Genomic DNA, 12,581 nt, shown 5'->3' with positions numbered 1-12,581 from the left:
TATGTTCAGGTACTAGGAAAGGTGCCGACCATATCGATTGATAAGACGGACGGTTGCCAGATTTACCTCTCAAAGGACTCCCTCGATGTGGAAATTGTCAGCTCAAAGTCTTCGGAGATGAATGTGCTCGTGCCACAGGCGAATGGTGACTTTGTAAGTTCTCCGTTAGATATTATTCAGTATAATCAACGAGTTAATTCAGTTCCTTGTTAAAACAACCTTGTTACTTTCAGACGGAGCACCCCATTCCAGAACAGTACAAGACGGTGCTGAATAAGCCCTCTGGCCTGACCACGACGCCCGTCGAAAACAAGGGCTAAGTACGTCGACGTTTGTGGTATTTTTGAACTTGGAACATATTCTGACATTACTTTGTAGTAAGACTGGCTTTTGCCTTTTAAGATTCCAACACACAAATTGTCTCCAAGAATTATCCATGAAACATACGAGTTCCATGTTTGAAAATACGTTTCTTATAGCGGTCTCGGTTTCCCGGGGCAGGTATTTCTAATATACTAACAAGGTCGGGACGAGGTTAATTTAGTCATTTTTATGCATATTTTGCACTATAGTTGCTAGTTCACTCGACGTCCCGAACTCAATGCACAAACATTACTTTAAGTATAACATATATTCTCGGGAACCGAACTGTGTTTCTTGCTCATTTCGACTCGTAAGATAAATGAATACGTAGATAACTTCAATATTTACTGGCCTTTGTGTAATGTTCCTTATATTGGTGTTTTATTTTGACATTGGACTGCCCATAGTTTGAGTATTGTACGGCGTAGTCTTAGATTTAAATACGCAGGTGATATACCAATAGAGATACGAATAGTACTTCGGTACCAGCGCCAGTATTCTGTTAAATTTCAATATCAATACGTTTATTTATTTATTAAAAGCCGGGCCAACTGGCCACACAACAAAAAGCAGGATAGACGAAGTTATATATTTTTATTTCAACCAATGTGTATCCTCGATAATAGGCGTGCATTGATGCGTTGCGATTGCCATTTCTAATTTGGTCATCATCACAGCTCCGGAAATTTATAATATAATAAAATAATTTATATATTAAAATAATATCTCGTGTATGTCTCTTTTGGTATATCTATGCTTAGATGTAAGGAGTGTGAATGTTTCGAATTAACATAAGGGTTCCTGTCAACTCATCGCTTCATAGTGATTAACCCCGACACGATTGAACCGAAAGGCTTTTTTAAAACTGTATTTACTATTTGTAATTTATATCTCGTGACAGTTTCTCAGTAAATATTTTAATCTAGGACCTTGTGCACTTTTAATAAGTGATTTGTATTGTTTAAAAGTATTACATATGAAAATTAATATTTTATAATTTTGTGATTAATAATGTAACAATTATTGTAACGGACTGTAATTATTTATTATGCCATCATTATTTTGAAAAATAATTTATTTGTCGAGAGATTAAAATACTTTATAAGAAATGTGTGTTTTATTTTATTATGATTTTTGATGGGTTTGTAACAAATAAATCATATCACTTCATGTTTAATTTAAATATCAATCATGTTGGAAATAAAAAACCATTAAAGTTTATAGATTTATTCATGGCTCACATCGTCCATTTGAAGGAATAAAAAAGAATTCAAACGGAAAAGGTTATCCATGTTCAATAAATAGTTACATAAAGCGATAGTTATCGGGAACTAGATCTATATATACAGAGCCCTAAATGAAACATCTTAATCTACCTACAAAATATCAGTCGAAAATCATTTATAATTACTGGCTCAATCTGGATTTAGAGTTCGATTCTTGTCCGCACTGAGATTCATCACTTCCGTCTGAACATTCTAAAAAGCCATTGCACACACTCGACGCCGGCAAACATTCGCCCAAAGGACACCGGAAGCCCCTACATGTGTCAAACGGTTTGACAACTGCCCGCTTGTTCTCGGCCGTCTCGAGGTCAGCGTAGAACTCTTCGCTGGAGTCTGTTTCGTTGATCGCGAATTCCGTCTCATTATGTGGCGTGTATGTTTCTATGACGCTGTCGATCCATTCTATGTAATTCGACACTTTGGTGTAAACTCCGGGGCGATTGGCTCGCGCACATCCGTAACCATTACTTGTGACACCGTAGATGTACCATCTGTCAGATTCCTGAAATATTTATAACCATTGTGATTCACGAAGTCGATAAGTTTTTCTGGTAAATCATCTACTCATAATTAGTTCTATGCAATCAATAGACAAGAGAGTATAAAATTTGGCTTTACTTCTTGACGATGAAAGTGATTAACTAATTACTAAAAACTAAACTCCAAAGCCTGAACACATTTCGACATAAAGACCAAATACTACTTAAAGCAGAGTATAGACATTAATTCTAAGAGGGTTCATATTAAATGTCTAATTACATCGTTTAACTAAAGTACCTACTGATCTATCTCGTTTCATCACAGAGTAAACACAATTTTATAGAAAGAGACTAGAGTATATACTTTTTTTTCACACCATTTGACCTAGTCCCATGCTAAGCTGGTGAAGCTTGTGTTATGGGAACTAGGCAACGGATATACATACATATTATAGATAGATATACATATAAATACATATTTAAACACCCAAGACCTAAGAACAACACCAAATGCTCATCACATCGATGTTCGCCTCAGCCGGGGATCGAACCCGGGACCCATGGATTCGCAGTCACGGGTACTAACCACTAGACCAATGAGTCGTCAAGCAGTTTTGAGCATTTCATCTCAAAGGTATTCTAAATAATTATGTTATACCTGGCACATGAGCGGTCCACCCGAATCGCCAAGGCACGCGTCTCGTCCGCCTCGCTCATAACCAGCACAGAACATGTCTTCAGTGACACGGTAGAGAGGCAAAAGACGCGTCCGTCGACGGCATTCCGCCGTTGATATCACCGGCAATTCCACCTCTTGTAAAGTGTCAGCTATATTTTAATAAATTAAATTATTATTTCATTATAAATCATTGTTTTATTCTTCGTGTAATTTCCAAGTCATGCACAAATGGATGCATGGTTTGTGTTGCCTAGTGTAGTATTCTCTTTGTCTATACCTATGTGTGTGTGTGTGTGTGCCTAAATAAATAAATAAAAGTTACAGATATAAATATTCTATTTCGACAAATAGATAGCCACAAGAACCATTTCTCTGATGTTTGAGATATTTAACAGCGTGAGGACAAGATTGCATATTAGAGTTTCCGTATACTCCTGTTCTATCATAATTAGTCTTAATTGCTACGTAACGTCGACTTTCCTATTGAAACGAGTAAAAAATAGTGTCAATTATACGTTTTCTAAAATCTACAATTCGTAACAATTTCTACTACAATATTGAAGTTGTATCAAAAATACTTTTTTGAGCAAAAAACAGAAAATGAGACGTTTTTTTTTAGTATACAATCAAAGAAACACGTAAAAGACTCCAAATTATACCTACTCTATTAAAACCATTAATAGCAAATAAATAATATAACAAAAAAAAAATACTTACGAAACACTCGCTCGTGTTCATACAACTGTCCCCATCCAACGACTGTGCAATATTGTCCCGCTGGTGGCTGAGCGCGGGCTGGGGGCAGACATGCTGGTCGAAGTCGCGCGTGTAACGCCTGAGGATCGATCCGTAACAGCGCGATGTCGTTGCGGAAGCCGCGCGGCGCATATCGCGGGTGTAACACGACTTGACGCACGCGAGCGATTCGTTCCCAAGGACCTCGAGGCCACGCTCCCCGGCGGAGAGCACCTAAACGAGCGACCCAATGTGCTTCTGTTGCCCTGTAATTTTATTTATTAACAAGCTAGCCAAGTTATAAAGCTGTTAGAGTCTGAGAAAAAAGAACCGTCTTGTGATTTTATGTCACTGCAATATAGAAAAAAAATTTAATTTAGCAGAAATTAAATTTGTTGCTAGGTTGACAAAACTTTTGCGTCATTATTGTTCGACAGTAATCATCCTAATTCGTTGAATAAAAAAAATTAAGTTTTTGTGAATCAATCAAATAATACGCGAAATAAGCAAGATGTATAACACCCGATTTATGTAAATTGAAGTAAGGTTTTATTATGAATGGCAACAACCTGCAATTAAAACGGTTCATGACTGTCACAATTATTATAAGAGGTTTTAAAACTACAAAATAACCTAGGTCATGAAATTATAATCCCATTACCCGTTCTATAAAATGAAATTAATTTTTAAGACTCGCTCTGCCTAGTGAAGTATTCCTGAGTTTAATATAATAATATTTAACTAACACTCATAAAAGAGTTCTTACGTAAATGTAAACAGAATTAAAAGTCGGCTTTCGGAAACATTTTTATGAAAAGAAATACGCAATTATAACATATACATAGATATATAATAAACATATAAGCAAACTTGCCCTATAAATTATGCTCGTTAAACTAAAAATGTTTCTACATATATTTTTCTCTTAAGCATGTTGACGACCATACTCGAAATATTCGAGGTTGTTAAGCATAGAAGCAGAAATGTCTAAGAAAATATTGCGTTTTTTTAATACCGCATAAAGCATAATCAATATGTACGAGTAAAAACCGACCTAACATCGACTATTGAAAATGTATAAGTTCAGGTGAATCATTCTTTCTATATTAATTTTTAGTTCGATGCCTTTGTATGTAATTATACAAAGGTACCAAAAAATAATGACAAAATCAAACACAATTAAAGTAAAGTGGTATAACCAATGGTTATTGCTTCCCATGGTATTAACCCGGTTCTAATTCTCACCGAATTAATAATTCTTAGAGGCCTAGCTAATGATATTTATCTCATTGGGAGATATTCAGATATTTACTTTTTAACGTAGTATTTAATGTACTCGTTTGAATGTAATAAATAAAGAGAGGAGAACTATAAACATTTGTCTTTTATTTATACTTACTGGTAGAAACAATGGCTGGCGGAGAGCAGCCACTGAGAAGAAATCAGGGTTGCGCCGCACTGGAAATCCCCGTCCCGGTAGAGAGCTGCCTGCCAGGGCCAAGCGCCCGCCGCTGCGCCGCCGCCGCCCACCACCCTGCCCCACCGCACGCGATTAGCTCCCCTACCACACACCCATACCGACCGTATTCGCTAACCTCCATACTATAAGCCTACTTTCGTGCAAAATTGCCACAATTTAAGCTTCAATACCTCAAGTTATCCATTCTGCCGTACATTACGACCACTGATACCAATATATGACTTCTTTGACAGACTGTTTAGTTACTACTACTCAGATGGTTTATTTGTTTATAATTTCACGTTTGAATCTCAGGGCAATAAATTTTGTGTAAAATCGATTTCCGTCGAATGGCTCATTGCGATTATTGGCTTGTAATAGGAGGCAAACGGGCAGGAGGCTCGTCTGATGTTAAGTGATACCGCCGCCCATGGATACTCACATTGCTAGAATGCTCGCAAGTGCGTTGCCGGCCTTTTAAGAATTGGTACGCTCTTTTCTTGAAAGACCCTAAGTCGAATTGGTCGGGAATACTTCAGTGGGCAGCTGGTTCCACATAGTGGTGGTGCGCGGCAAAAACTGACTTAGAAAACGCAATAATAAAGTTCATTCATATCAATTCTAAAAAATTGTCTAAGTTGGCTTACTCAATTGAAACTTTTGGCTAAATACTATCACTTAGTTTTAGATAAATAAAAAAAATAACTTAAATCACCTCGGTTGCTGGGCATCTGCATGTGGTCGAATGCCGCAATCGAGATCCTTACAACGCACTCTCAAAGCACGATGGCGCGCGCACGTCGATCGCTTGAAAGTTAAACGCGTGTCGGCTGCGCGTGCGTTCGCGTTATGCCAAACCTCCCAGTACCCGACCGAACTGACTTTCCTGCCTTCCCTCGCTTCTCTTACGATTGGGGCGTCTCTGAAAATCCAAAAGTAACACTTATAGATATATTTTCATGGAATATTAGTGCAGCAACAATAGTTTTCTTTACAACCAGCGTAACTTTAAGTATGTGTTAAGTTTGGTTTTATTAAATGCATAAAGCTTTTTTACTGACCTAGTTAATTAGAATTCAGAAGAGACTGTCAATTAATGCTGTATTAACTTGTTATTTTTTTAAATTCATCTAGAGACTAATATGAAATTTTATATGATTATAGCACGTTTAATTATCTCAATTTTACAATTAACTTTAATTTAAAATTACAGACCGCACTCACTGATATAATTGTATATAATTTGAGATTTAAATCCGTTATTGTATTTTCTTTTAAATTTCTGATTCATGCCTTTTGCTTGTGTAACGTCGACAACTTTGTAGTTCGAAATGTACGAGAAAATAAAATATTTATATTCATCATATTCCTTGTTATAACGCCATTACAATTCTCACTTTACTATGTTGTAAAAAATTATAAATGTTCGTAATAGAAGCCTAAATAGTGTCAAACCCAATTTTAATAAATCGTTTACAATAAGTCTGATGTATTAAATTTTTTTAGTTCACATTATTAAAACATAATAAATATTTATTTTATACTTACTGGAATGTCATAGCTCGACACACGGCTCTTCCCAAGTCCGGAAGCTTTAGGGAACTGTGTGCTTGCGCAACCACTGCGTCGAAGCTTTCCACGCATAGTCTTCCCCAAACACCGCGCTTTCGAACCATTACGAAACCTGGAATTATCATATATCCATTTACTTCAAATAAATTAAATTATAACAAAATTTGCCTGTTGCAAAATTCCCGGTTTAAAAATATAAAGTACATCAATTATATTTGGTGTGTCTATTAACTGACTAATTTGAACGTTATTTTATTTTGTGTCATAATTGTTTTGTATTAAAATAAAATGTCTAGAGCTACATCCAATGTGAAAGCATCATAAATATACCCCTTTATATATTAATATAATATAGTCACATTCAAGTAGCTAACCTTCTCCATAGCTAAGTTCTAACGCATAATACCAAGATTACTACTTGGATTCCCGACGAAACAATTTTATGACTATAAAGGTTCAAGTTCTCGTGTCCCAGTGTTTGTGGTTAAACTCCTCCGAAACGGCTCGACCGATTCTCATGAGATTTTGTGTGCTTATTGGGTATGTCTGAGAATCGGACAACATCTATTTTTCATCCCCCTAAATGTTAAGGGTAGTCCACCCCTAAATATGTTTTTTTTATTTTTAGATATTTATTTCTGTTTATAAATGATATACATGGCAAAACGACGTTTGCCCGGTCAGCTAGTTATACCATAAATATGTTTAAACATTCCAATCTCTTTCAATTAAAATCACACAATTTTGTTGATTTAATTCTCACCTTCTTCGTTATACGGTATGACGTCATTATCTCCCATTTCTTCACCCAACGCGACGCAGCTCTTTTCATCATCGCCCAATGGACAGTCAGGATTTCCATCGCAGACTTTGTTCATCTCCACACATTGGCGAGCATTCGCACAAACGTACTGGCCCTCTTCACACCATTCTGAATATAATTATGTTGTAAAAGGTAAAAAAAATAAAGAACTGAATTTTGACAGTTTGCTAAACGCAAAAACGTATCCCAATACGCCTTCAGCGATCAGCCGCACTTCCCTTAAATACATTAAAACATACAGTTGACATTCTAGCTTTCATCACCTCAATGAGAAGAAAAGTAAATGGAGATCATAAAGGAGCACTAAAATATTTTTTTAATTATATTCAAATTTAAAAAAAACAATAAAAAAAGGAAAATATGCGTCTCGCGTAACAAATAAATATATACAATAGCCTTTTCTTTCAGATACTCCATTAAAATACATTTTTCAAACTGTTTATTGTTTGGTATCATTCAAATTACGCCATTTCTGTCTCCCTTGTGTACATAAAATAATTTGGAAATTGACGAAATATGTAATTTTGATTACGTCACTCAATAAGAATGTAGCTTTCTTCTAGAGAGCTAAAATGTCGATCTGTAGTTCTCATCTGTAGATTGTACAAACAACCAACAAAATAAAATGAGTACTTTTTGATAATGAAATTTACCACATTTTTTCTCATCCGAATAGTCCCAGCAATCCACTACGCCATCGCATATTTTCGATTGGGAGAATTCCGCTCTCAAATAATCTGCGCACGAGCAAGCCCTTTCGTCTTCTCCGTCTGGGCAGTCCATTAAACGATTACACCTTGACGTTATAGATATGCAAGATCCAGATGTACACCGGAATGATGTTGAATTATCACATATTTCTGAAAATAATGTTCAATTAAAAAACATTATTCTACTTTTCTACTTTAGGGTTAGATTTAGAAACAAGATGCACATTTTTGACATACGAGAGTCACACTTAGTGCTAAATTTCGTTTCTGAATATCACCCTTAATTTCGTAGTCGGTTATATAGGTTTTAATGTGTGGACGCATGAGAATATAAGCTAAAAGAACTAATCATGTTTTGTTGCTTATGACAATTTCAATATTATTAGCACTTTTGAGTTGGCACCAATGATTTTAAATATAGTAAAAGTGCGTTAATAATATTTATATGTTACACATGAAGACTAGAATATATTTTATTGTTAATATACCTTCTTCAGCTTTTTCCACCACCGTTTCTTTTTCCTTGTGCACCTTTTCTAAGTATGGCTTGCTATAAGTTTTCTCCGAGTTATCAAAACTATTTTCATCCTGTTTCGTAGATTGTATTTTATTAAATGTTTTTGTTAAAATTTTAAATCCTGCCTGATTTAAAGTATAACTAGAAGGAATAGCTTTTGTTGAAATTATACCGCCGGAACGAAACAAACTATTGTTCTTATAATTCGATATAGTGGCCAAGCTAGCGAGTTGTTTTAACTTATCAACCGAGAGAGTACTCGCCTGGTTGACAGGAATCTCTAGTACTACATCTGGTTCTAGGGCTAACTCATACGCAGGTAAAACTTGGGTTTTGTTTGCTTGTTTACTGCTTACACTCCCAGTGACATGGTAAGACACTCTGTAGGTTCCTTGTGGTATATCTGTCATATTTATTTTATCGCTAATACTTTTATCCTCGAAAGATGAATATGTATTTAAGTTGTCATTAGACTTAGGCAATCTAGTTCGATGGTGATGAGGATCTAGGTTTGTGTCTTTTCCAAATAAGTCTTGAGGTCCTTTCATACTTGTGGACATTGTCACGATTTCAGAAGCTTCGGCCGTATTATCGTTTGACTGAATATCTTCTTCACTATGGGTAGTGTCGCGAAAAACCCCACGTACTGAGTTTTTTGAGGTTTGCGTTTCTATTTTCGGTCGTGGGCGTAGAGGCCTATTAACACCAAGATTCGATTTTGCCGGTAACAACGTGATAACGGCGGCTGTGGTTACTTCTACTTCATCATCGGAGACCACCTCAACAGAACCTGGCATGGCATCATCGTCCTCAATAATAAAATCATCAGACTTTGCCATTACTTCTGGTTTGTCGGTTTCAGGTAAGGGTTCTGGTGGTTTTTGGAAAGTATTTTGTGAATATTTTTTAATAATATCGGTTAAATTCCGAAGAATTGAGATCTTACTTTGAAATTTTGGTGTTGTGTTAGGAAAAAATGCGTCATTTTTTGTAATTATAGCTTGTAAAGTATCGTTGTAATATTTATCAGGTGATGCTTTAACACTTGATTCATTATTATTTGTTGATGTATTTACTAGTTCCCAAGTGTGAATCGGAGAACTGGTTGAAGGGATTAGCGACACCTTATTGTTTGGCCTCTTTGTAGTGTTCTCTTTCATTTTGTTTTCAATAATATTTACAGTTGTCATATTTAATAGAGTTTCATTCGACTCGCTTACATTATACTTACTACTTGTTGTCTCTACAGGAATTGTAGCCACAGTAGTATTTAAGGTTGAAGTATTATTTATTTTGACAATAGTTACTCCTTCCACAGAAATTTTCTCCGTGTTATTATCTTGTTGATATGGCAAAACATTAATAGACGCTAGCGTTGTTTTATCTTTCGGTGGTCTTTCCATCGGTTTACCATCATTGTCATCAACATTTTCTTTTGATTCCGGAATATAGTCTACAACCCCACTAATTTTGTCTACTGGTAAAGGGTAAGGCTTTGGATAACTAGACCCTAAGGTTTCCATATCTTTTAATGGCGGTGCAAAAGTTGGTAATGTGAAACTAGTATACACAGGACTTGGAACATAAATATCTGCCGTAAGTTTCGGATCAACATTATAAACTGCACTTGGACTATGTAAAGGATTCTTTTTATGTTTACCCGGAGGTATTGGTGTCAACATACTTTCTAGAATTGAAATATCATCTACTACTTCTACAACTCCAATTCTATCATTGACTGTTGACTCACTTGTTTTATCATCTAATATTGGATCTTTACTAGTAGTGTCATAGTAGGGTTTAGTGATCGGACGCCATGGTTCATTATCAATAGCAACATGTGGAACGGTAAATAAAGTATCGATTTTCGGAAGATCCTTGTCATGGTTGTCATTTGTAAGCAAATCGAATAAAATTTGTGACACATTGCTCGTGGTTGTTGTTATGATACTAGTTGTTGGTATGGTAGGTGTAGTTGTTGACAGTTTAACGGTTGTTACCTGTTGGGGTTTTCGCGTTGTTCGCGACACTTCATCCGTCTTCTTTGATACCGTCTCCAATTTTTGTTTTATATTTATAGCAGATTTAATTGTAAATGGCCTATTTTTTGATGTCGAAGATAAAAATTTTCGAGTCGTCGTCTTAGTGGTAGTAGATGTTGTAGAAGGCTTCGAAGTTGTAGATGTCGTTGTGGCTTTGGGAGTTTTAGAAACAGAGCTATGTTTGTGATTAAACTTGTCGTCGTGCTTAGCTTTATTTTCAGTTATATCAGCTTCTGTTTTAGTTATTTGGAAGGAACCAAATGAACCCTGAACAACTGGAATATTTTCAGTGTCAATATCAGGTTCATCGGGATCATTCTTATTCCCTTGCACATTTGGCTTTATAGTTGTTTTTCGTACCACGCCTATTCTACTCTGTAAGGTTTTGTCTTTATCATTCTGGGGCGAAGAAAGTTTTGGATGACTCGTGGCCATGCTTTCGTTCATTGCTTCTTTAACATATTGTTCTGAGTGGTATGTGTGTTCTAAATCTCTTTTTATTACTATACTGGTAGGATCTATTTTTATTTGTCCAAAAGCAGAATGTTTTGATTGTGAATCTTGTATGAGTATATTCTTTAACGTTTCTTCTATGTTTGATAATGAGCTGAAACACAAAATAAGAATTATTACAATTATTCATGACAGAAGCATAAGCAATCAACCTCAAAAAAATTGCTACCTTGGTATTTTTCTTCTATCAAGATAAAGTCTGAAATGAACATCCAAACGTCGGTCTCCAAAGCCAGTTACGATGGCGCCGGTGAATGCTTGTCGTAAGGGTGACGGGGCGGCATAGACCTGCCTCAAAGACACACCGTATCGTCGAGCTCTCTCTCGCCAGGCTGGACTTCCCGGTGCTCCTCCATAGACATCTCCTCGTGTTACCCTTAGCGTTCCCTCGAATGTTATTATTGCTGAAATTGTATACAAATCTTTAAACATTAGTTGTGAGATTTTAATTTCAACTATTACTATTACAAAAAACGGCAAACAAAACGCATGAAGCACCTTCGTTTACTTGAATACGGTCGTTTTTTTTTGTCACTCTATAATTTAGCTTCAGGCTCATGTTCTTAGGTAATTACTATTAGTTTATAGATTAAAGCTGAAATATAATCATTATTAAATACAGCCAAACTTACGTTCACCATTATCCGGTCGTAAAGCGCCCATATAGAAGGCAAGTGCTGCCACTGCCAGTACTGCTACCGCGGCAAGAAGCGCTCCTCCAACCAGGGCAGCCGAGCAAAGGCCGCCCCCACTGCGGCTCCCACCTCCACTACCCACTCTTGGATACCCTCCACCAGCAAATCGATATTCACTCTGGAAAATTAAGTTTACTAAATGTTACTCTCCTTTGGCTATTTCCTCGTATAGCATCACAATTCAAATAGTTAGGGTTAACTAATTGGAATGACAGTTCGTGTCGAAAATTTTCATGCAAATTTAGTTTTCGACTTTCTACATACACTACTGTTAAGGCATTTTGACTAAGCCCCTAGGAATAAAAATTTTAATAAGTTGTAACCACACGATGTTGGCAAATTGTACTTAAATATAAAACTCTCAAGATGCTCATAGCACTGCATCTTCAAGAAAATCTGTATAATATATACCAGTACTACATTCTAACTAGTCCAGTCACTCAAAATAATACTACTATACATTTCTCAGTATAAATATATTAAAATCTACTTAAAGCTCAATTTCATAAACTACTTTATTTTAATAATTAACTAAAATAACCATATAAGAATTACTCGTAACTTGAGGCTTAACTACTGATAATACTTTTACAAAGGGTGGAAACATGGTATAATAATTATTAATTTATGGCGTTTGATGTTATCTATATTTCATTTCGTCGTCAGTCAACTCTCGCTCTTTCACGTGTGTGTAATAATTTTCATAAA

The 12,581-nt window shown here is 35.9% G+C and overlaps 2 protein-coding genes across 5 annotated transcripts in view; one reads left to right on the top strand and one right to left on the bottom strand.

Moving 5' to 3' along the window:
• The window catches only part of LOC125048553 (adenylyl cyclase-associated protein 1), a 31,758-nt gene extending 30,826 nt beyond the window's left edge, over positions 1–932 (top strand). For all 3 annotated transcript variants that reach the window (XM_047647394.1, XM_047647314.1, XM_047647476.1), the window contains exons 8-9: positions 10–153; positions 234–932. In XM_047647394.1, the coding sequence (XP_047503350.1) occupies positions 10–153; positions 234–320 (231 nt within the window). In that variant the 3' untranslated portion in view covers positions 321–932. The remainder of the gene's footprint in view (positions 1–9; positions 154–233) is intronic.
• A 642-nt stretch (positions 933–1,574) lies between these two features.
• LOC125050566 overlaps positions 1,575–12,581 on the bottom strand; it is a 36,557-nt gene continuing 25,550 nt past the window's right edge. The window contains exons 3-13 of one of the 2 annotated variants that reach the window (XM_047650495.1): positions 11,811–11,991; positions 11,348–11,582; positions 8,595–11,272; positions 8,050–8,256; positions 7,337–7,504; positions 6,550–6,685; positions 5,717–5,923; positions 4,942–5,103; positions 3,525–3,808; positions 2,787–2,956; positions 1,575–2,151 (exon numbers count right to left, since the gene is read on the bottom strand). In XM_047650495.1, coding sequence (XP_047506451.1) covers positions 1,771–2,151; positions 2,787–2,956; positions 3,525–3,808; positions 4,942–5,103; positions 5,717–5,923; positions 6,550–6,685; positions 7,337–7,504; positions 8,050–8,256; positions 8,595–11,272; positions 11,348–11,582; positions 11,811–11,991 — 4,809 coding nt within the window. In that variant the 3' untranslated portion in view covers positions 1,575–1,770. The remainder of the gene's footprint in view (positions 2,152–2,786; positions 2,957–3,524; positions 3,809–4,941; positions 5,104–5,716; positions 5,924–6,549; positions 6,686–7,336; positions 7,505–8,049; positions 8,257–8,594; positions 11,273–11,347; positions 11,583–11,810; positions 11,992–12,581) is intronic. The other variant, XM_047650503.1, reaches the window with a different exon arrangement.

The sequence above is a fragment of the Pieris napi genome, chromosome 1 (genome assembly GCF_905475465.1).
Source record: "Pieris napi chromosome 1, ilPieNapi1.2, whole genome shotgun sequence".
Classification (NCBI taxonomy): domain Eukaryota; kingdom Metazoa; phylum Arthropoda; class Insecta; order Lepidoptera; family Pieridae; genus Pieris; species Pieris napi.
This window is presented reverse-complemented; position numbering and strand designations above follow the sequence as displayed.